At 33.5% G+C, this 26404-nt stretch overlaps 3 protein-coding genes across 4 annotated transcripts in view; 1 reads left to right on the forward strand and 2 right to left on the reverse strand.

Moving 5' to 3' along the window:
• Nucleotides 1–26404, reverse strand: part of LOC114328131 (TRPL translocation defect protein 14) — a 220050-nt gene that overhangs the window by 79010 nt on the left and 114636 nt on the right. The window lies entirely within an intron of this gene.
• Nucleotides 16125–25037, forward strand: LOC126883079 (uncharacterized). The gene is made up of 2 exons (XM_050648308.1): nucleotides 16125–16553; nucleotides 23184–25037. The coding sequence occupies exons 1-2, from the start codon at nucleotides 16158–16160 to the stop codon at nucleotides 23904–23906; spliced, it is 1119 nt and encodes a 372-aa protein (XP_050504265.1). The 5' UTR covers nucleotides 16125–16157; the 3' UTR covers nucleotides 23907–25037.
• LOC126883078 (putative nuclease HARBI1) lies at nucleotides 19702–25654 on the reverse strand. Its single transcript, XM_050648307.1, has 2 exons — nucleotides 25039–25654; nucleotides 19702–21028 (listed from the first exon to the last, which is right to left on the reverse strand). Exons 1-2 carry the CDS (start codon nucleotides 25459–25461, stop codon nucleotides 20219–20221), a joined length of 1233 nt encoding a protein of 410 aa, XP_050504264.1. The 5' UTR covers nucleotides 25462–25654; the 3' UTR covers nucleotides 19702–20218.

Here is a 26404-nt window from a genome sequence, read left to right on the forward strand (position 1 = left end):
CCGATTAATTCCATACCCCACAGAGACCCTCCAGTAGTTGTAACCCCCCCCCCCTTTAGGATCATCCTGGTTACGCCGTTGTTCGGATATCCTCCATTTTGAATTCTTAATGATCTTTCTTGATTTTTTCCATCTTTCTCCGTTTGCTGCAACTCTGAAGCAATGGTTTAGTGGGGCTCCACTGTAAGGTTTGTAATGTAGTCCACATATCTTGTGTGTTCTTCCCCGGGTTCTCGCTTCTTGCACCGTTCCCTGCAACGTCAGCCTCCAGCAGAATTGTCTGGAGAAGCTCAACGAGCTTTTCTTCCTATTTTAAGTAGTCCACATATCTTGTGTGTTCTTCCCCGGGTTCTCGCTTCTTGCACCGTTCCCTGCAACGTCAGCCTCCAGCAGAATTGTCTAGAGAAGCTCAACGAGCTTTTCTTCCTATTTTAAGACCTATTTGAAGGATTTGCTGAAGATGGGAATGAATGTGAAGTCATAAAACCATACAAAAGAGAAAACTGGAATATCTAGGCCACATAATGAGAGGGGAAAAGTAGTCCCTGCTAAGGCTCATAAACCAAGGAAAAATCTCGGGAAAAAAAATGTGGGAGGTAGGAGGAAATTTAAGGGAGTGGTACGGGTGCAGTACGGGATAACAAGGTTAAACTGAACCTCTTTTCCAGTGACTACCGTTGATAAATAATGTTTTTATGTGATCTACCATACTCTTGTACATTCTGAAGTAGTCTCCAAAATTTCAGACATTCATTTACACTTAATACATTCGTAGGAGCAATTTTTAAAAACAACGAAGTCACTCAGAAATGTGTCTCATTAACACGTCCTCTTATTAGTGCGAAAGCGAGTGGCTTTCTCACTTACATCTTTGAAGAGATGAGAATGTGGCACGATACAAACGAAAGAAACATAATTGTCATAATAATTGACCCTAGATGACGTCACGAAACAGAAAAAACTACACAATGCCTCAACTTCTTACATTAATCTTGTGCTATACAAAACTAGAAACTCTGAAAGGGTTATATAAATAGAAAGGTATTTCTTTTTAATCCTGTTAGAAAGATTCAATCGATACTTTAAAGTATGTTAAATTAGATCTTAGTATTACTAGCTTAGGCTGATTTATTTACTTACTAATGTGGGGAAGTCCTCGAAATTACAATTTTAAAATATTTTGCATATTTAAGAATATATTTTTACAAAACAACAATAACACGAGACACGAAGTGATTATTAATTGTCTACTATTTTAATTCATTAAATCTGAATCTGGGTTATGATAAAGTAACCCGTTTTATCTTGTCTACTTCTGATTTAGACAATAGACACAAGCAAGCTTAAACAACAAATAAAAATAATACCTCCAACACGAACTACATATAAAATGTAGTAAACTGAACATACATATACACCAATGATATTGACGAGCACTGGAATCGACTAAGACTTTGTCTACTAGAACCGTGCAAAGAAATACTGAAGACTTCCGCAAAAAGAAAAGAGGAATGGATGATCGACGATATACTCAATATGATGGAATAACGGATACAGTGTAAGAACAAAGATAACAATAAATACAGGGAGATTAACCACGAGATAAGAAGGATGATAAAGCAGGCAAAAGAAAAACGCCTTGAAGAGAAATGCAAAGAGATAGAGGACCTTCAAAAAAGATACGATTTATTTAATCTACACAAGAAAGTCAAAGAAATGGCAGGATTAAGACAACAAAATCTCACTAGTGCACTTCTGGATAGACACGGGATTACTATAACACAGACCGATGAGAAAGTACAACGCTGGGCAGAATACATAGACGAACTGTTTGATGCAGTGCCGGTTTATCCACTGGACGCTTGGGGCGGGCGCCCAGGGGCCCGGGCCCCATAGGGGCCCGTTCCTTTTAATTATAAATAAATAAAGTCGCTAAATAATTAACATATTCTCCGAAAAAAGTCTCATACGCAGATACGTCAGTACACTGCAAACGCCTTTGTTCTGTTACATCTCTTCACGCCTATACACAGTGTCGTAGCCTAGCCCCACAGGGGCCCCGTGTCAGTGTTTGTGGCTGGGCCCTTTTCCAAAAACTACAGAAAGTTGTCAGATTTCGCCATGTCACTGTTTAAAAACTACCCAGGTAGTGGGTAAAAACTGTGTAGGTTATTAATCAATGGCCATGTCTCGAATTGTATCCAAAATAATCGCACAAACGGATTTTTTTAGTTTCTAATAATTTCATTTTGAATTGGGGGTTAAATATTAATTTAAGTCACTTTTCGGCTTTAAAATAAGTTCTTTTAAAATAGGAACAAAATAAGTCCTTTAAAATAGTTAAACGAAAGACAAAAATAGATATATAATATATAAATCTAATTTATAGATAAAGAATAGGTTATTCTCGAAGATGCCAATTCCCAAACAATAGGTACACACTCTTTCAAACATTCAAAAGTAAAGCGATTACAAAAATTGCAATTTGACATTATACAGTGACCTCTAAGGCTAGCACTCCACTTGGGATTTGTAGTCGCAGCGACAAAAAAATCGCTGTCGCAGAAAATCTAGAGTCTAGAAAATTAGTCGCTGTTTTCAAAATCGCGAATTAAATGCTATAAGGATTATAACATCAGCTTTTAGATGTTTTTTTAATCTAGAGTTAAAGAAGAAGTGAAGACGTCAATTAATATCTACTTTATGCGAGAAACATAAAAACGATGTTGATGAAACCAAAGAGCACTTGCATAATGAAATTACCCATTTTGTAACGGTATGCCAAATTTTGACTAAACATCATTTATGAAAATTCATGAATTTATGAAAAATTTTATTCTTCCAGGATGTAAATGCAACTTTTCCCAATATTTTAACTTTACTGCAAATTTATTTGACGATACCAATTTCTAATGAGTCAGGCGAGCGGTCTTTTTCGGCTTTAAAAAGAATAAAAACATATTTAAGGTCAAATTTGGGCAAGAAAACCTGACGCATTATCACTATTGTATATAGAGAATGAAGAACTGGAGAAACTGAATTGTGATAATGTTATATGGCAGTTTGCGAATGCCAAGTCAAGAAAAAAAGTGACCTAATTTTTGTCTTTATGTTTTTTTATAATGTTTTCTTGCTTGTCATGTGTTGTTTTGTGGAACTTTCTGTTTTTTATTTATGTTTTTAAATGTATTTTTTGGATTATTTTTTACGTTTGCTATTCTTGTAAAAAAATATTTTATGGATTTTACAATAAACCTTTGCAGTTAATGCATGTGTTTTCTTGTTAAAAAACTGACAACGAATAACAATTAAGGGGCCCCTAAATCTCCAGCGCCCAGGGCCCGAAGTTAGGTTAAACCGGCACTGGTTTGATGATGAAAAAGGAGACCTGGAAAACATAGAACTTACTTCAGAAGAAATAGGTCCAGATATTACAAGAGAAGAAATAGCGCACACATTGAAAACAATGAAGAACGGGAAAAGCCCTGGACCTGGCATGCTTCCTACCGAATTAATAAAAATTATAGATGAGCAGCATATTGATGTTCTAATACTCTTGAACGAAATGTATAGCTCAGGCGTATTACCCAAAGAATGATTAATGTTGATCTTTGTTTGTCTCCCCAAAAAGAAAAACACAAGAGAATGCGCCGATTACCGCACCATTAGCTTGATGTCCCATGTGCTAAAGTTGCTACTGAAAGTTATCCATAACCGAATATATCATAAACTGGACATAGACATCAATAATGCACAATTTGGGGTTCGCAAAGCCCTAGGAACGCGTGAAGCTCTTTTCTCACTTAATATCCTAATACAAAGGTGCCTAGACGTCAATCAAGATATATATATGTGTGTGTTTTATTGACTATAATAAAGCTTTTGATAAAGTACGACATGGACAATTAAAGAATGTCCTGAAATCAAAGAAGATAGACTACTGTGACCTCAGGATCATATCTAATTTATATTATAAGCAACGAGCAAAAGTACGTGTTAACGAACAGAGGAAATTGAAATTCCACGTGGGGTGAGACAGGGATGCGTATTGTCGCCAGTTCTTTTTAATGCCTACTCGGAAGAGATTATAAAAGAGGGTGAAACAGCTGGAATAAAGGTAACGGGAATTGATATTAACAACATTAGATATGCGGATGACACTGTCATCCTAGTCGAAAATATTGAAGATCTTCAGAGACCGGTGAACAGAACAGCGATGTATAGCCAAGAATACGGTCTAACAATGAACATCAAGAAGACAAAATAAACGGAACAAATGTCACACGAGTAGATCAATATGCATATCTTGGAACAATGATCAACTCCACCAATAATTACTTCCAGGAAATTAAAATTAGAATAGAAAAGGCTAGAGCGAATTTTAACAAAATGAGAAAAGTGCTCTGCATAAGAGATCAGAAGTTAGAGCTAAGAGTAAGGTGGGCTAGGTGCTACGTTTTCTCGACTTTATTTTACGGAATGGAAGCTTGGACCTTGAATGCGCATCAATGAAAAAACTGGAATGATTCGAGTAGTGGGTGTATACAAGAATTCTGAAAATATCATGGACAGATTACGTCACAAACAAAGAGGTTCTGAGAAAGATGAATAAAGAAATGGAAGTCTTAAATATAATCAAAACGAGAAAATTGGAATATCTCGGACATATTACACGTGAAGAGAGATACAACTTGCTCCAACTCATTATGCAGGGAAAAATTCAAGGAAAAAGCAGCATAGGGAGACGCAGAATACCGTGGCTGCGCAATCTGAGAGAATGGTACGGATGTACATCAAATGAACTTTTCAGAGCAGCCGTCTCTAAAGTCCGAATAGCTATGATGACTGCCAATCTGCGTCGCGGAGATGATACTTGAAGAAGAGACGATCAATTTCAACTGAAGTTTTTTACTTCGATGTTAAATTGGTATACAGCCAACTCCCGGAAACCAGAAGAACTTAGAAGAAATCTTTCATCCTTCAGTGAATAACGGTCATTACGAGCAATATTTATAGAACAAGAAAATACTGAAAATTTAATAAAGAATCTTTTCGAAAATCTTTCAATGACATCCAACATTTACAAAAGAAAATCAATAAGCGCCTGAACTAATCTAAACGACGACAAGGACGTAGGCGAATTGGTTTTTTTTATGATTATTTTAACGCAAATCGATCATCTGACTCATGATGTCAGAATTACCGCAAGTAACAAAAGCCAATATCAATATTTTTGTTTTTACTCCGATGATTACATACACAAACCAATAATCATTACTTTTAAACGAAACCGATTTTAAATGTTTGTTTTTGTTAAAAATAAATACTCGTATATCGGCTACATACATAGTTATAATAGTTATTTATGAAACAGTTCATTAAGTATGCTTTTTTGCGCACGCACGCGATATTTAGAGCACGAGCGACAACGGAGCGAGTGCTATACAAAGCGTAAGTTCGCAAAAAGTACTTCACGCACAGTTTCATACAATATTTTATCTATGATGAACAAATAAAAAAACTGTAACTCATCGTCACTGGAATTTATTTCTATTCTACAATTTTTAGAACTTTGACATTTAAAAATTCTAACTTCTTTCAAACCACAAAACTGTCAAAACTTTTGTCGTAATTTATTGCTCATTATGTCATCACCATGACAACACGAAAGTTAAGGATATTTAATTATATGAAAGTGTATCAAAAACAGTGCGAAAAAGTAAGTCCCATTGTTACTTCACGCATTGCTATCTATAATTATATAATGACAGTTTTCACAAATTAAAAACTTATACACAATATGACATAGAGTAGATAAAGTATTTTATCGCACATTTTCAACTGTATCTACATCTACATACATTTTACAATTTAGATAAGGTGTGAAGGGCATATGACAGTGTAAACAGAAACGCATTATACAAAGCCATGATAGAATTTAATATTCCAATACACTTAGTGAGATTGGTGAAAGCATCCCTCTCAACAGTCGAGTGTAGGGTTAGATCCCCCGCAGACTGCAGACTTTTTATCGGCCGATAGTTTGGTCGGCTTCTTAATTAGTACAGAGAGGTTGCATATGCGCACATTACACCGATTCAGTATCGGCCGATAAAAAAGTTTGATGGGCCTCCCGATTGCCTTCAAACTAATCTGTCGGCCAACTATCGGTCGACGGTTTAATCAGTATTGGCTAAGTAGGACTTATCACACACGCCGATTATTTTATCGGCCGATAGTTCAATTCTCTCCTAGTTTTGGTGTCCGATACTCGTGCCGAGCGAATATTTTTGTCTGTCTAATTCACAACCGTTAATTGTAGAAACTGGGTGGTCCAATTAGCATGACTAGTTCATTTAGAAGCACTACAATAACGATTAGTAAATAGCATCAAGTCAGTATAAAATATAGACTACAAATGAACGTTAAGAAAACCAAGTTCATGATTTTTTCTAAGCAACACACAGTAGGAAGGCTAGATATCGAGGGAAACACGAGACAGAGTGAATAACTACAAATATCTGGAAACCTGGGTAACAGAAAACAACGACCAAGGTAGAGAAATCAGGACACGCATCGAAATTGCAAGAAAGGCACTTATAAAAATGAAAAAAATGTTTCTTAATCGAGACCTTCCTCTGGAGCTGAAAATAAGCCCTAAGATGCTACGTGTTCTCGACTTTGTTGTATGGAATGAAAAGTTGGACACTAAAGGTCGACAACATAAAGAAGTTGGAAGCATTTGAGATGTGATGCTATAGAAGGATTTTGAAAATACCATGGATCCAACGAGTTACGAATGCAGAAGTCTTAAAAAGGCTACAAAAGGATTGCGAGGTGATAAAGAACATCAAAACAAGAAAGCTGGAATATTTGGGCCACATTACTAGAGGTGCGTAATATGAGATTTTAAGAATCATAATATGTGTGTGTGTGTGAGATCCTGGCATCAGACAAAATCTATTTGCCACAAACCATGTAAATTTTTAATTATATTAATAGTTCTTAGGCCCCCATATAAAATTATTATTTATGACCCGTTGAAACTTTTTGTACTTGTTATTTGGGTGGAGTCGGACAAATTTCGAGCTTAGCGCATCATGGCAGTGGGGCGTTTGTCTGTCAAGCGGTCACGAAGTTGTCAATTTTATGCAAGAAAAAAATTTATAACCACATTGGTCATTTTATTTTAATCAATGGTTTTTATCATATAAACAGCGAAAATAATTTTGTCGGACAAAAATATTGGGGCATATGACGCGTCGGACACGCTAAAGATGTCAAATTTATGAAAAAAATAAATCTATTACCACATGGATAATTTTAACGGTATCTACCATAAAACCTTTTTACAATAATGTGGTAACCTTGTCGGACAATTTTCACGGGGCATATGCGCAGTCAGACGCGCCGAAGATGTCAATTTCCTGAAATTTTTTTATTTACAACCATTTTTCCGACAACATTAGTAGGTTATAAGTAATTATATTCTTAACCAAAAAATCAAAGTGTCGGACAAAAATATTGGGGCAAATCGACAGTCGGACAAAAAATTTAATTTTTATTAGTAAACTATACTTTCAAACAATGCTGCGTTCGTGCATCCCTTATCTTTACAACCATTTTTCCGACAAAAGTAGTAGGTTACAAGTAATTATATTCTTAAACAAAAAATGTAATTGTCTGACAAAAATGTTGGGGCAAACGAACAGAAAACTTAATTCTTTTAGGCTATCGACGAGGAGGTATTATCAAAAAAAATTTTCAAACAGTGGTTCTCGGTTACTTTTCAATCGATTTAGCTGATAATTGGTACACACACTAAGTAAAACATTTAAAAGGGTATGACGTAGATCTGAACCCAAAATTTTCTTAAAAAATTTTCCGACAAGAGGGTCTGATAATTTGTGTACATACTCCTTGAACAACGACAAAGATCGTTCTGTAGTTTTTTTTCTCGAATTAAAAAAGAAATTCCGACACATGTATCAGGTTATAAGTAGTTATATTCCAAATCAAAAAATCTAAGTGCCCGACAAAATATTGGGGCAAATCCAAAGTCGGACAAAAAATTTAATTTTTATTAATAAATTATACTTTTAAACTATGCTGGGTTCGTGTATCCCCTATCTTTACAACCATTTTTCCGACAAAGGTAGTAAGTTACAAATAATTATATTCTTAAACAAAAAATCTAATTGTCTGACAAAAATGTTGGGGCAAACGAACAGAAAACTTAATTCTTTTAGGCTATCGACGAGGAGGTATTATCAAAAAAAAAAATTAAAACAGTTTTTCTTGGTTATTTTTAAATCAATATAGCTGAAAATTGGTACACACACTAAGTAAAACATTTAAAAGGGTATGACGTAGAGCCGTACCCAAAATTTTCCTAAAACATTTTCCGACAAGAGGGAAAATTTTAGAAAAATTGTGATCTGATATTTGCGTACATACTCCTTGAAAAACGACAAACATCGTTCTGTAGTTTTTTTTCTCCAATTAAAAAAAATTTCCGACACAAGTATCAGGTTATAAGTAGTTATATTCTAAATCAAAAAATCTAAGTGTCTGACAAAAATATTGGGTCAAAACCAAAGTCGGACAAAAAATTTAATTTTTATTAATAAACTATACTTTTAAACTATGCTGGGTTCGTGCACCCCTTATCTTTACAACCATTTTTCCGACAAAGGTAGTAAGTTACAAGTAATTATATTCTTAAACAAAAAATGTAATTGTCTGACAAAAATCTTGGGGCAAACGAACAGAAAACTTAATTCTTTTAGGCTAGCGACGAGAAGGTATTATCAAAAAAATTTTTAAAACAGTTTTTCTCGGTTATTTTTGAATAGATTTAGCTGAAAATTGGTACACACACTAAGTAAAACATTTAAAAGGGTATGACGTAGAGCTGTACCCAAAATTTTCCCAAAAAATTTTCCGACAAGAGGGAAAATTTTAGAAAACTTGTGATCTGATAATTTGTGTACATACTCCTTGAACAACGACAAACATCGTTCTGTAGTTTTTTTTCTCAAATTAAAAAAAATTTTGCGGCACATGTATCTGGTTATTAGTAGTTATATTCCAAATAAAAAAATCTAAGTGTCCGACATAAATTGTGGGGCAAATCCAAAGTCGGACAAAAAAATTTAATTTTTATTAATAAACTATACTTTTAAACTATGCGGGGTTCGTGCATCCCTTATCTTTAAAACCATTTTTCCGACAAAGGCAGTAAGTTACAAGTAATTATATTCTTAAACAAAAAATGTAATTGTCTGACAAAAATGTTGGGGCAAACGAACAGAAAACTTAACTCTTCTAGGCTATCGACGAGGAGGTATTATCAAAAAAAAATTTAAAACAGTTTTTCTCGGTTATTTTTGAATCGATTTAGCTGAAAATTGGTACACACACTAAGTAAAACATTTAAAAGGGTATGACGTAGAGCTGTACCCAAAATTTTCCCAAAAAATTTTCCGACAAGAGGGAAAATTTTAGACAACTTGTGATCTGATAATTTGTGTACATACTCCTTGAACAACGACAAACATCGTTCTGTAGTTTTTTTTCTCAAATTAAAAAAAATTTCCGGCACATGTATCTGGTTATTAGTAGTTATATTCCAAATCAAAAAATCTAAGTGTCCGACATAAATTGTTTGGCAAATCCAAAGTCGGACAAAAAATTTAATTTTTATTAATAAACTATACTTTTAAACTCTGCTGGGTTCGTGCATCCCTTATCTTTAAAACCATTTTTCCGACAAAGGCAGTAAGTTTCAAGTAATTATATTCTTGAACAAAAAATCTAATTGTCTGACAAAAATGTTGGGGCAAACGAACAGAAAGCTTAAGTCTTTTAGGCTATCGAGGAGGAGGTATTATCAAAAAAAATTTAAAACAGTGTTTCTCGGTTTCTTTTGAATCGATTTAGCTATAAATTGGTACATACGCTAAGTACAACACTTAAAAGGGCATGACGGTGAGTTGTACCCAAAATTTTCCAAAAAGATTTTCCGACAAGAGGGAAAATTTCGGAAAATTTTCTAAAATTTTGGAATGTTCTCTACGTTACGTCCTTGTAAACATTATAAGGAGTATTTCTACAAATTTTCAGTTTGATCTATGTAGATCTAATCCAATCTTAAAATATAGGAAAAGAGAAATATGTCAACCATCCATTTTGGTACAAGGGTGTGGATTTTACGGCCATTCCCATTTAGGGTCTGTTTTTCGTTCTCGTCCCCAAAACTCCCAAAAATTTCGAAAATTTAAGTCCGACTTTACGGCTTCTTATAGTACTGAACATTACCTTTCCAACGCATGTTTAATTTTGAAAATTCTTCTCTTCTTCTTCTTCTTTTTATATAGACATTACTCTGTCTGTTTTTCGATGTGCCTCCAGTAAGTTGTCATTCCATCTTTTTCGTGGTCTTCCCACTGATCGTCTTCCTATTGGGGAACCGTCTCTGTCCGTTCTTACTACTCTATTTGTTGTCATTCGGCTTATGTGGTCGTTCCATTCTACTCTTCTGCTTTTCATCCAGTTATTAATGTTGTCCACCTTGCATCCCCTTCATATATCTACACTTCTAGCTCTATCCCACAGCGTCTTACCATTGATTTTTCGCAATGTTTTCATCTCTGCTGTTTCTATAGCTTTTTTTTGTCCTTTCTTTATCAGGTTGTGTTTCTGCCGCGTATGTCATTATTGGTCTGATGACTCTTTTGTAAATTCTGCCTTTCACTTATTTTCTGATGTTTTTATTTCTCCATATTGTTTCATTCAGGCAACCTGCGGCTCTGTTTGCTTTATTCAATGCTAATAGGAAAATAAAAATTTTAATGTCAAAATTATACAGAGTGAGGGATAAAAAAAATTGAACGTAATAAATGAGTGCTGAAAGGCGTATGTGGCGCCCTCTGGGCAATGCATAATATTTGGTAGGGAATTTAGTTTCCTCGACCCAAAAAACCCCCACATACCAAATTTCATGTTGTTATCTCATACTTGTCAGGAAATATTCAATAATAAATAAAAAAAAAGTTTAACTTTGACACCCTGTATCTCCAAAACGCCCCATTATTTTTGTCCGACAAGTGATCCAATATGCATTACACATGTAAAAGAACAGTACAAAATAAAAATGACATCTGTGGTAATAAATAAAAAATTTTCAGGAAATTGACATCTTCGGCGCGTCCGACTGCGCATATGCCCCGTGAAAATTGTCCGACAAGGTTACCACATTATTGTAAAAATGTTTTATGGTATATTCTGATAAAATTAGCAATGTGGTAATAAATTTATTATTTTCATAAATTTGACATATTTAGCGTGTCCGACGCGTCGTATGCCCCAATATTTTTGTCCGGCAAAATTATTTTCGCTGTTTATATGATAAAAACCATTGATTAAAATAAAATGACCAATGTGGTTATAAATTTTTTTCTTGCATAAAATTGACAACTTCGTGACCGCTTGACAGACAAACGCCCCACTGCCATGATGCGCTAAGCTCGAAATTTGTCCGACTCTACCCAAATAACAAGTACAAAAAGTTTCAACGGTGTGGTCATAAATAATAATTTTATATGGGGGCCTAAGAACTATAAATGTTTTCATGTTGTCTATTTCTTTAAACTATACCGTTATTTTTGCATTTCTAATAAAATTAATGATGGAATCTAGTACCGATTTACCGATTTATCTGAGGAAGAAAGGAGAGCTGTAATATTTGGCGGCATTGGACACTCGTGATGAATTAGTACTTGATACAGAATTGAAGAAGATTGAGAGTTCAGAAAACATTCTAGAAATATATGATTTAGATCACCAATGGATACATTGTCACAACTACAGACAGGAAAGTTAAGAATTCCAATTTTATATAAGTGAGATGGAAAGCGACCATGGTTCAATTTTAAACGAGTCAATACTGACCTTTATTTGTGCTCTTTTATAATTAAAGGTGAAATGAGGAATGTTTTTTGGAAGTGAAGGGTGAATACTGAAATAATGGTTTGTAGATTTATTTGCAATTCTTTTGTAAACAGTTTCCCATTTCCTTCTAATATTAGGTTTGAGAGCATTATTCAAATCTTTTAAATTAAATACTTTGTCAATATGGTGGCAACTGTGAATACTTTTTGCCGCTATATCCGCAATTTCATTACCTTCTACTCCGCAATGTCCTTTCGTCCAAATACACGAAACAGTTACATTATTTTGTTTAAGATCCATAATTAATTTTTTAATGTTCAAAATTATATGTTTAAAGCTCATAATGCAGGGCAAAGATCCATTAAGGGGAAAAGATCCATAGGTAGAAGAAGAATTTCCTGGCTGAGAAACTTAAGAATGTGGTATAGTTGCAGCTGAGTAGATCTTTTCAGAGCAGCCATTTATAAGGTACGGATCTTTTATAAGGTACGGATAGCTGTGATGATAGCCAACCTCCGATAGGAGAAAGAACTACAAGAAGAAGAAGATCATTGAAGCTGGCTATGAGCTATGATCATCCGATAAAAGGCGAAAAACTTTTTTGGGTAATCAAGTAATTTAGAACACATTGTGTAGAATGTTCCAATAAATAATAATCTATCACCCAGAATTCATCATCATCAACAGCTGTTCCATCCATCGTCGGAAGTAAGCCTCCCTTAGGTGTATTCATTCATTTCTGTTTGTTGTTTTTTTTTTCATCCATGTGTGGCTAGCCATTCAGTTGATGTCATCAGAACATCTTGTTTGAGGTCTGCCTCTACTTCTCTTGATTATCCTTGGTCCCCATTCAAGAATTCGCTTCATCCAACGGTTGTCTTCCATTCTTCCTATGTGTCCTGCCTAGTTCCATTTTAACATGGCAATCTTCTGGATTACATCTGTTATTTTTAATCGTCTTCTTATTTCTTCCATTGTGAATGGGATGCAGTCAATACTCTCGGAATCTCTTGGTTTTCCTCATCCATTGTATGAGAGCGATAATAACATTTCTGGATAATTTTTGCTTTGTGTGACTACTCACTTGAATGGTCAAATACCAACTTTAGTACTAAATCGTTCGAGAATAGTTGGTCGACAGTTGGCTAGTCTGCGCCCCTTTCACCAACCCGACTGTTTAGTTGGCTCGGTATGCGCACTAACAGCCCAACCCGACCAAACTATCGGCCGATAAAAAGTCTGCAGTCTGCGGGGGCTCTTAGAGTGCAGAATAGAATATCAAGAACTTTCCAGATACAGACAGGACTTCGACAGGAAGATAGCCTATCGTGCCTTCTATTCAACATTGCCCTAGTAGTCCAGTCGGGTTAGACGAATAACAGGCCTAACCTTGCATTAGGAGCTGCCCCAAATTTTATTTTTCTAATCTTTACGGAGGGTCAATATTAGTATAAATTTAAAATCTCGACTGAATTCCACCGTTGCGTTAGCCGCCATCTTGATTTTAAACGAGAACCGTTTTTGCTCAATATCTCCGCCATTTTCAATTTTTTGACAAAAAGTATAGAAACTGAAATTGTTGAAAATACGATTTTCTATAATTTCATTTATTATAATTTTTTTCGTGCGGTCGATATTTTCCGAGTTATGAGGGGAAAATAGTGACAGTTGGAGTATAATTATTGAATTATCTCGTTTATTATTAGTTTTACAACAAATATGTACCTGTACAAAAATGAAGAAAATTAAATTGTACACAATTTTGATCTCTTTCATTTTTTTGCTAAAATTAATATTTAAGGTAGTACGTATGCGGTAATGGCGCGAGCGTAAGATCGGATTGATTTTATAGCAATTGTTTTTGTTCAATATCTACGCCATTTTCAACTAAAATTGTTCAAAATATAATTTCCTACAATTTCTTTTTAACAATTTTTTTCATGCGGTTGATATTTTCCGAGTTATATGGGAAAATAGTAAAAAGTGGTGGGGGGAGCATAATTATTGAATTGAATTTTGTATCCGAGCTGCCCCAAATTTTATAATTATATCCTTTAGGAGAGATCAATAGTAGTGTAAATTTAAAATTTCGACTGAATTCCGCGGTTGCATTAGCCGCCATATTGATTTTAAATGAGAACTGTTGTTTCTTAATATCTCCGCCATTTTCAATTTTTCGACATAAGTGGTGGGAAAGAAAATTGTTGAAAATGCAATTTCCTACAATTTCTTTGGCACAATTTTTTTATACGATCAATAGATATTCTCCGAGTTAAGAGGAAAAATAATGGAAGCGGAGGGGAAGCATAATTATTGAATTGTCTCATTTATTATTAACTTTACAACATAATTGTACATAAACAAAAATAAAGAGAATTATATTTTATACAATTTTTGAAACTTCCAATCAACCAAACTAAGTATATAAAAGACATAAAAAGACATTATATACATTAAGTTCACTTAATTTTATTAACTAGCGGGTTTTATTGGTTAAATTTGTCTGTCGATATTTTAAGTTTTATGTCAGCTAATATATCGTGATGTTCCAACAATTTTTTTTCCCATTCCTCCCTTGTAGACCCGCCACTGGTTCTCTCGAAAAATTGTAGTAAATCGTAATTGCAACAATTTCAGTTCAAGCGTCGTTTAAACACAACGATAAGTCACAGCAACTAGTTGTGATGACAAGTTGAAACGCTGTTTAGACGCTGCGATTCAATGCGATACCACCTTCAACCCAACTCCAACTTTGATAAGTTGTGCGATGCACCGTTTAAGGATCGTTTAAACACAGCGATATATCAAACAACTTATCAAGGTCAATCGAGTTGTTGCAACTTATCATTGTGTGTAAACGGTGCATCGCACGACTTATCAAAGTTGGAGTTGGGTTGAGGTTGGTATCGGATTGAATCAACTTGGATTGAATCGTCGTGTCTAAACGGTACAGCGATTTATCATTGGGGTTGGGTTACCGGATTAGAATTTATTTACATATCCAATTAAATGTACAGGGTGATTGATTAGTGGGGTAAAGCTACGTAGATCCGTTGATAGTAATAGATAGCAATAAAAGTTAATAACAAAAATTGTAGTTAACTTTGAGATTCACATTTATAAAATTAATTAGAATGTTACATAGGATGTTCGATAACATAGTGGCAGACCAAACTTATTTTTTTTTTATTGGAATACCCTCTATTTTATTTTATATTCAAAATCTTCTTAACTTCGCCATTACAAATGTATAAAGGATTTTTATGTTATACAGGGTATTTTACAAAGTTATAACCAATTTTATATGAAAATTGTAACAAGTTAACTCATTGTATAAATAAAAATAAGCACAAAAGCAATGGATTATTGATGCCATTTTTTTTATTTATTTGTGTTTTGTGTTTTATTAGCACTGGTTTTTACAACCAACTGGCCAGTCAATTTCATAATAATTTGTTTTAGCCTATAACTTATTATATTACTAAGTCAGGGGAGTAATGTGTAGTGTGTGTGTTGAGTAAGTGTCTTGTTACTTTGCAAAGTCGACGTCATTATTGTCTTTGCAAAGAGACGCTAATTGTATCCGAACGTCTGCGGTCACTCCGGTGAGTACCGAGATCCCACAAGGACAGCAACTAGTTTCATTTATGTATTAATTTATAATAAACGAAAAATTTCTGACCCTGGTGAGATTCGAACTCACGACCATTCGGACCTTTCGAGCGCTCTTACCACTGAGCCACAGAGGGGGTCTTTACAAATATTAAATGACGCAGAATTGTCACCCAATTTTATAAAAAAAGTTCCATAAACTACTAATTTATCGTTTTATTTGGCACTGGTGGTATTTTTAAAAGACTAAAATAAATGATTGAATATCGATACAAATACGATGAACCCAAATTCAATAACCTGAAACTCTAAAAGCCTTTTCATTACTAGTGTATTCGTAATTATTTGCAGTCCCAGCTGTAGTTAAGTGGTGCAATAAAACAATAAACTTGGGTCTGGGCATATCAATATCTTGGGTGAGAAAAGAACGTGAAATATCACGTTTTGCCGTTTTGCCCATAAAGGGATTACAAAGTAATGATATTTGGCCCACCTTTACTTGATAGTATTTTCAATATTTTCTGTTTGTGTTGTTGCGCGGTCAAAGAAAGACAGAGTTTCCGTTTCAGTCTATCTTAGTTTTTAAAGGCGAAATGGCAGAAGAATTAAAACAACCTACTCCTCGAGAGTTTTTGACTGAGTTTATTGAACTTTATAGAAGTCATACGTGTTTGTGGCTCGTTAAGAGCAAAGATTACTCCGACAGAAATAAAAGAGATATTGCATATGCTGAGCTCGTAAAAAAATTCCAGGAGTTTGATTCATCGGCAGACCGAAATATCGTTATCAAAAAAATTAGTGCATTACGTACGGTGTATAAGAGAGAACTGTCAAAAGTTGTCAAATCGGAAAAATCCGGGACGGGCCAGGATGATGTGTATAAACCTAGTTTGTGGTACTTCGACCTTCTGCATTTTCTGAGAGACCAGGAATCTGCAAGACCTAGTAGGAGTACCATGAGTGATGGCAATCCAGAAACAGAACAATATGTAAGTAAAATCAAATTTTTTTAGGTACCTTTAACAAAATTTAGACTAGGGCGGATCTGTGAAAAACTGTCTATTTTTGGATGTGAGAGGTGGCATTCGGATTTTTGCAGAAAAATTTAGGTGATAACTTCAATAATAATAATTGACTTATGCTGCCTTCCAAATATGCCCGAAACATTAATAAAAAAAAGTAAAATATTTAAAAATTACTAAAAATATGGATTTTTTTCTATTTTCTTTTCTTATAACTTTAAACCGATTCATTTTGGAGCAAAGTAGTAGCAAAATAAAATAAAGGTAATTAAATTTCCTGTGATATGCGCTGGTTAAAAATGTGTTAATAAAGGGGAACGGTGTAAAATGCAAAGTTTTGACGCATGTCAAAATTTTCAATGTGTTTTAAGGTACCTATTAATTTTTTTTCGAATCCTGAGAAAAGTCATACGTGTTATAATTCAGGAATTTTTGAAACCTATCAGATGTTGTAAATGTCCATGTGAGGAATAACTTCTACTAAAATGTAACCAAAAATTTTAGAAGCTTTTTTATTTATCACGTTCTTCTTGTATTAAATTTGCAATTTGTGAAGATTTTTAATTTTGCTGCTAGGATATTCATTTTAGAGAAAAAATTAGAAATAAAAAATTGTATTAAATTAAAAACCTAAAATTTTAGCTATGGTAAGTTTAATTTCGTTAATTATTTATTGCAAAACAGCCTGCGAAACGTCCAAAATGGCCGTTTTTGCAATTGCATTATTTATTATAAAAATAACTTTTTTATTCTTTAAGGCTGTAAAATTAAGATCTTTCAATTCTTAACATAAAAAATATTTGTAAAGCCCGATTGGTGAATTTGTTGCTTAGATATTACAAATTGTTTATTTCGAGAAGTCAAATATCGAAGGCTATAACTTTTTTGAAAAAAATCGTAGTGTTAATTAGATCCACTCTCCTGCTAAAGACTTATATTTTCATATTCTGATGTAAATAAATGCCTAAAACATTTTTCAACCTCTTATTTCGGGTTTGAAAATAAGGGCGCAAATTTCGTTATAAACATTTACACCTGAAGCGGCCCCTGTACAGTACATCCCATTAGTTTCTAACTTGCAGATTACTGTTGCTGAAGAAAAAACGAAGATTTAAACCAAAATAAAAATTTTCTATGACCAACTTAGCAGAGATAATTGTTTTTGTCAATCTAAGGGCCGGTTGTTCGAACGCTAATCAGCAATGATCACTATCAAATATTTAATTACTGTCACCAAAACTGTCAATGTCAACTTTTATTGGATTGCTGAAAACATAATTGATTAAAATTATGAGATTAGTTAATCAATTAACATAACAATTATTAACATAATTGATTAAGTAATTTCATATTATGTTTTCAGCAACCCAAACAAAGTTGACATTGACAGTTGGTGACAGTAATTAAATATTTGATAACGATCATTGTTGATTAGCGTTCGAACAACCAGCCCTTAGTGACTTTATTTATAACAAATAAAAAATATTTCACAGTCATTGACTGAAGATAGACTTATACAGGGTGTTTCATTGGGAAAGTAACATACGTTAACTGTAGAAAGAGGACACTTTGGCGGTTTCAAAATTACCATACCTACTCAATGGGTCTTCCTTCATTAATAACAGAGATACTGGGTGTTTTATCTATTTTGCCATTTTCTTATTTGGTTCATAACTTTTTAACCACACTGTATATTTATTTGATATTTGTCACGAAAATATTCTTTAAGGTGTACAATCAATTAATTTATTTACAATTGTAAAAAATCCAGGTCCGGATTAAAAAATATTGGAAAAATATCCCGACCCAAAAACAACACCCTATATATTAAAATTTTTTTTTAAATATATTTTGCACATGAAAAAAAGGATAAAAAACTAAATTTAGTGATTTTTCTGGTAAATGATTTTTCTGGTAAAATTTTGAATTTGAATTCTGAAATTATGTGAATTGCGAGAGCTCGAAGTAAAAAAATTAAAATGTAACTTAATTTTAATTCATACCATTATTTAATCTAAACTGGTAAAATGTTAACATTTCAGTGTTTTTTTATTATGGCGACAAATTATTCATAAGAAATATTCACCTTTAATTAACGAATAAATAATGAAGAGTCCACAAAAAATACACAACTTTATGTATTCAACGAACTATCGTAAAAATTAAAAAAAAAACAGAAAATTTTTTCTGAAAAATAACTTACCAAAACTATAGTAATTGTTCAAAATGGCCACCACCTTGTTAAAGGAAAAATCTTGCTCATTTTGTTATTTATCTGGCTGACTTCCTAATCTCGTCAGGGTTATTCTTCATTTCTTGAAAGGCGTCTGGAATCCGGTCAAGAAGTTCTTCCCTATTATTTATTTCCTCGTTATAAACTTTGGATTTTAAATATTCCAAAGTTATTTTACAGCAAATTTTTTCTGTTTTTTTTAATTTTTAAGATAGTCCGTTGATTAAAGTAATGTATTTTTTGTGGACCCTTTATTTATTATTCATTAATTAAAGGTGAATATTTGTTATGAATTATTTATCGCCATAATAATAAAAAAAACACGGAAATGTTAACATTTTACCAATTTAGATTAAATAATGGTATTAATTAAAATTATGTCACATTTTAATTTTTTTACTTCGAGCTCTCGCAATTCAAAATTTTACCAGAAAAATCATTTTGCCGAAAATTAAGTATTCCACTAAATTTAGTTTTTCATCCTCTTTTCAAATGCAAAATCCATTTTTAAAAAAATTACTGTACAGGGTGTTTTTTGGGTCGGAACATTTTTCCAATATTTTTTAATCCGGCCCTGGATTTTTTATAATTGTAGATAAATTAATTGATTGGACACTTTAAAGAATATTCGGTGTTAAATATAAAATAAATATACAGTGTGTTTAACAAGTTGTAAGTCGTATTTCAATTTTTTTTCTACTTCGAGCTCTCGAAATTCGTATAATTTCTGAATTCAAATTCAACATTTGACCAGAGAATTCATTTTGCCGAAAATTCAAAGTATACCACTAAATTTAGTTTTTATCCTCTTTTCAAATGCAAAATCTATTTTAAAAAAAATAATGTACAGGGTGTTGTTTTTGGGTCGGGATATTTTTCCAATATTTTTTAATCCGGACCTGGATTTTTTACAATTGTAAATAAATTACTTGATTGTACACCTCAAAGAATATTTGCGTGCCAAATATCAAATAAATATACAGTGTGGTTAAAAAGTTATGAACCAAATAAGAAAATATCTCGGCAAAATAGATAAAACACCCAGTATCTTTGATATTATTGAAGTAAGACCTATTAAGTATGGTATTTTTGAGACCGCCTAAGTGCCCTCTTTGAGTGTTACTTTCCCAATGAAACACCCTGTATTATCTTAAAATAAAAATTATTTTAATTTAAAATAAAATTACATTAAATTCTAAATTATTGTGTCGGTTGCCTATCACCTAACTTGTTCTGCAAAAATCGGAATGCCAGCTCTCACATCCACCTCAAAGTAGATCCCCCATGGTATATTATAATAAGTACAGGTCGATAACAAAAAACATATTGAAGAACATCCCTGGGTCTCAAATGATCTTCTAGTTTACTTAATATACTTTTCACTAATTAACTATAAATGTCAAACCTTCAATGCAAATTTTTCTTGCCAAGGAACTGATCCCTCCCCGTTAAAATACGTACAGAACTTTTCTCGAACGGTTTTTGCTTGTTGTAAAACTTGACCTCCTGAACTTCTATCGAGATTGTGGAATTTATCGGGATGAGGCCTTGCACCTAGTTGCTTAGTACCATCGATAATATCTTCTCGATCATAACTTTTAGGAGAGGAGTAATTACATGATTTTTTCATCAAGAAGTTGTGCAATGCACAGCAAGCAAGAACTAGTGATTCGATGGTTTTCACATTTAAGTTTATTGCAGTGTGAAAAATACGAAATCGTGAAGCTAAAATTCCAAAACTGTTCTCAACAACTCGCCGTGCCCTCGATATACGATAGTTGCATATTCTTCTCTCGTTATTAAGGGACTCCCGACCGTATGGCTTAATAAGATCAGGTCTTAATGCAAAGGCATCATCCCCGACAAAAACATATTCCAGGTCAAGATCAAAGCTAACTGGTTCGGGCCCAGGAATGTTTAATTGATGGTTTATAAGTTTTTCGTAGAAAAGAGTGTTATTGATCACACCTCCATCAGATATTCGACCGTTCGTTCCTACATCACACAGTATAAATTCGCAGTGAGCGTTTGCTATGGCCATCAAGACTATACTGTGTGTCTTTTTGTAGTTGAAGTAATAGGAACCACTATCCTTTGGTGGAACAATCCGGATATGTTTACCATCGACAGCGCCCAAACAATGAGGAAATTGCCACTTCTCTTCAAAATCTGAGGCAATTTTTAACCAGTCATCGGCAGTTTTAGGGAACTGAAAAACAAAAATCAATACAAATTTTAAATTACCAATTAAAATATAAATAAAAGTTTTAAATACAAATTGAATATAAATTCATATACAACGTATCTCAATCCATTTCCTCGACCACAACTGAAGAACTCTTTCTGTCACATGCCAAATATAGCCGTTCATATAGATCAGGCGGTATCTGTTTGAGTTGGGTAAATTGTATAGGATCTAAGTTTTTTGCTTTAATCGCTTCCAAATAATATTGTCCATTAACTCACGGTACAATATTGCAAAACCTCCAAATTTTAAAAAACCGTTTCCATTGACATGAAATCTGTCATACACATAGCTAACATGTCAAATAAATATAGTGATACTGGGCCGATGTGTGCTTTTGCCCAGGGGGTGACTTTCTCCCCTTCTCGGGGGTGAAAAAAATTACATTCAAAATAAGTCCAGAAATAGATAAACTGACTAATTCTAAGCAACTTAACTTTTGTTCTATAGAGTTTTTTTTTTCACTAAGGCAATACTTTTCGGGTTATTTACGACAATATGTTTAATTTTCAACAGAAAACCTCGTTTCTAGACGATTTTTCGCAAATAACTCAAAAAGAAAATATTTTATCGAAAAAAATATTCTTAGCAAAAATATATCCTATAAAAAACCAAATAAAAATATGTATATATGAAGTCTAGATACCCAGGGTCGCAGCTAATAAAAGGTGATTTCTTATTCGTCAAATTCAAAATCGAATATTTCGACGTGAAATAAACAAAAAAAAGCACTTTTTGGAAAAAGTGTTTAGCATCAAAAGTAAACAATTACGCTTAAAATAAAGTTGGTCTCTTTTTTTTGATAAACAAATCATCTCCTAATTAGCATCCCAAATGAAATTAATCGTTACCGCTTCACAAGTTACCTTACTTATGTATTGTTTATACCATCTGTAAGTTTCATCGGTTGAAAGTGATTATTTTTGAAAGGGCTTGAACAAGTCACTAATCACGTGTGCATGTAAATTTTGAAAAGCCATTTCTTAACCAATTGTTTTGTATAACAGAAAAATAAAAACCCAAAATATTCTTAAAAGAAAAATCTAAATTTTTTATTCTTTGAGATTTTTGGTATTTTTTCAAAAGTAAAGAAAACAATTGTTAACCCTTTACAACCAATTATTTTCAAAAATAAGCACTTTCAACTGATGAAACATACTAATAAGCAATAGGTACATAAGTAAAGTAACTTGTGAATCGGTGACGATTAGTTTCATTTGGCATGCTAAGTAAGAGGTGATTTTCACGATTTATTTTACCAAAAAAAGGGATCACTTTATTTTGAGCGTACATGGAGCTTACTTTTGATGATTCGTGAAACTTTTTTAAAAAACAAAATATAAAGATTTCTTAAACGCTTTACAATAGTTCTATTGAGTTTCCCCCGAAAAGTGCTTCATTTGTTGGTTATTTCGCGTTGAAATTTTCGATTTGGAATTTGACGAATATGAATCTACTTTTCATTAACTATAACTCTGCTTCTTCTGGGTCTACAGACTTCATAAATACATTTTTATTTAAATTTTTTACAAGCTTTATTTTTTGCTAAGAATGTTTTTTTCGATAAAATATATCATTTATATATAATCGATAAAATATATATTTATTATAATTTATTATAATAAATATACATATTCACTTACAAATAACTCGAAAAGTATTTGACTTGGTGAAAAAACTATATAGAACAAAAGTTGCTTAGTCAGTTTATCCATTTCTGCCCACGCATTGGCCCAAGCATCAGTTTATTTCTTTGACATGTAAGCTACTATGTGTATGACAAATTTCATGTCAATCCAAGCGTTTCGTTAAAATTTGGAGCAAAAACCGTGTGTAAATGGACTATTTATTAAAAATGATACTACGAGTATTATCACTATGCGTATGCTTCAAAAGGTGGGCTAAATTTATTATTAAACAATTTGTGAAAAAAAAATACTTGAAAATTCAATTTTTTTCTCCTTTTCATTGCTATATCTCGGATGATACAGCCTTTTTAAATTTTAAAAATTTTCTACAAGGTCAAGTATGATTTACCCAAATGAGGGTATTTTGGAACAGATACCGCCTGCTCTAATAAGTTTAGTGGAAACTGATAATGTTGTTTTATTTCGAACAGGAGGATTCAGAACATATGCATCTACCCCATTCCCAAGAAGGAGAGGTGGCTCTTCCAATGTCAGGTGATGATAGATGTAGCACGTCACCATCACCAAACGCTAAGTCTAAAAAAAAAAAGATGCTGAGTTCGGCAGATGAGGTGATAGAGCTAGCGGGAGAGCGGCTAAAAAATATTCATCCTGATGATGAGTTCGAAGCCTACGGAAAGTATGTAGCCCATAAGCTACGTTCCCTTAAACGAACCCAGGCCATATTCGCGAGAAAACTCATAAATGACGTGATTTTTGAGGGGGAGCTTGAAACACTCTCCAAAGATTATAAAGTAATGAACAGTCAGCCATATAACCCCCAACTTTACCACCAACAACCCTACCCCCTACCCTACATCTCGGGAATGCCAGACCATCCTTGGCCTTTCAGTTCCAGTAACAATATTTTACAGCATCCAAACTCTGCCACACTTCCCTACCCCCAAACTTTCAACCGTGATACACCCGATGTATCCAACATGGCACTGCCTAACGATCCAACAAACTCTGCCACACTTCCCTACCCCCAAACTTTCAACCGTGATACACCCGATGTATCCAACATGGCACTGCCTAACGATCCAACAAACTCTCCCACACTTCCCTACCCCCAAACTTTCAACCGTGATACACCCGATGTATCCAACATGGCACTGCCTAACGATCCAACAAACAGTCCAAAACAACCCTGACCCCTGAACAACCAATATAAATTTCGACTAATCAATTGATAACAATGTTTCAAGCTTCTTTTCAAAGTTATCGGTGTAGTAGGACATTATTTTTCATATTCGATGATTTACTACTTTGTTCTATGATTATTGACTTTATATTGTATCTTTATGTTATCTTTTATTACGTTATGTACTTTTTTATGTTTTACGATTATTAGTTTTATAGTAGGGGAGGAAAGTAGGCTAAATTTGCAGTTAATCGAGCGTTATGGGGAACTACTGCGTTGTGAAGATTAGGTCATAAAACCAAATAAAGTTAAGTAAAATTTGTCATTTAAGTGGGGACTTTCCATTTTAATTTAAGTTTCCATTTCCAACAATCATTTTTTCCGTTTACAGCGCCATCTATGCATAATTTGAAAAAATGTTTCGAATAAAATTACTTATTTTTACGCCAGGAATCCAAATCTGCAATATAAAATGGGGGCTCCAATTTAATATTTTAAAGTAACCCCCCACCCCACCTCCGTGGGGGGTCATGTTTAGTGTCATTCGATAGATTTTTCAAAAATAATGAATACGTGTATTTTGCAGTTTTTCGGTCTGATGTTTATTTCGCGAAATATCGCGGGGTTCCTATTTGAAATTTTAAATTGACCCCCACCCCTCTCCGTGGGGGTCGTGTTTAGTATTATTCGATAAATACTTAAAAAATATTGAACACGATTTTTTAGTTGTTCGATCTGACGTTTATTTCTCGAAATATTCGCATTTATCTTGTGAAATTTTGTGACTCGCCCATATCCTTACGCCCCGCTCAAACTGGATTTTTGGATTTTTGAAATATACACTGTTCTGCATGTACTTAACTTACCTTATCTTAATCTGACGATTTCGAGTTTTTCTAAGGATAGATTTTTTTTCGGACCCCCGTTAACGAACTCCTCTGTATTAAAATCCAATATATGGTAGGGGTACATTTACAAGGTACAAGGTTTCTCCCTATGTTATAAACTGACGCGCTCGAGTAACTACAAAAATCCCCGCTTGGGCTCCCCTATCATTATAATGTATTATATTTCATTATTTTAAAAGAAAATAGAAAACTGTTCTGTATAGAAAAAAATGTTCTATAATAAATAACACATACCTGGATAAATTGTTGTAGTACTTTATAAATAGCTTCACAGGTTTCTGGGATTATTGAGCTCAGAGATGGTTTAGAAATGGCAGTTGAATATTCTATGTCCTTCAAGGTTCTTCCGGTGGCAAGGAATCGTAAGGTAGCTGAGAGTCTTTCGTGTGGGGATATCGCTTTTCTCATTAAAGTATCATGTTTCGTAATAAACGGAGAAACTAAGCTTAACAACTCATGATACGTCCCCTCGTCCATCTTCAAATAATTTCGCCAGTCGTTTGGCTCATTACTCAATTCTTGCATTAACTTCACATGAGAGAATTCCCTTCTCATTAGTAACCACTTGCGGCTCCACTTCGATCTGGGTTTTCGCGAGTTTTCCCTTTTCTTTACTACTAAACATCCGACTAATACTGACAGTAATACTTCCTCCATGGCTACGGCTTTACTGCGATCGATAGTTGTCAACAACGTTTAGGAATAATCTCGATAAATCACAGCAACATATGGCAGCGTCTAAACAACGTTTGTAACCCCAAAACATCAGTCCAGTTTAGTAAGGTACTAGTACACTTTAGAAAACCAAAAATAACAATTTTTTTCTCAGAACCTTTATTAAAAATGAATATAAAACGTTTTACATATTAATACCTAACTCTTATAGAGAACAAAAAATATATCTTTTATCATTTATGCACGTATACTAATATTGTAGAGGGCGCAAAAGTCGAGGCCTCGAAAAATGATGGCCAACAGTTAATCTCAGGATTGGAATATCCGAAATAAAAAAATCGTACAGCATTTGAAAAAGGAAGGTTTCTTACGTGACAATTTACCACAATTTGACCAAAAAATAAAAAATATAAATATTTTTTAACCATGAAAAACTGAAAAAAAAAACGAGCGATTTTTTCACAAAAATTTTTCAGATTTCCGTAAAATCTTTTTTTGCGGAATTTTTCACTAAAGGTGGTAAATTGTCACGTAAAAAATCTTCCTTTTTCAAATGCCGTACGGCCTACAAGCACTAAAACTTCAGTCAAACAGTCAGAATTCGTGGTAAACAGTTGTTGGTAATAATCCGATACAACTTCTGGGAAGTAAGTACCTAATCGGACTCTTCGACTGTTATTTTTCAAGAAGCAGGTACCTGATCCCTTGATCACGCGTTTTTATTACTTTTTCTTTTGCGTAGACAGACGAATAGGAGGGAGTGTTGTATACAAATTAAAGTACGGTAATGGTACTTTTTAATAGTGATATAAAATACAGGGTATCCCATTTAAATTTTACTGAAAAAATAATGTACTTGAGTTTTAACTCACCCTTTATTAGATATAAAGTAAATTAGCAATATCAATCATTTTTAAAAATTTTG

Source organism: Diabrotica virgifera, chromosome 4 (assembly GCF_917563875.1).
Source record: "Diabrotica virgifera virgifera chromosome 4, PGI_DIABVI_V3a".
NCBI lineage: Eukaryota > Metazoa > Arthropoda > Insecta > Coleoptera > Chrysomelidae > Diabrotica > Diabrotica virgifera.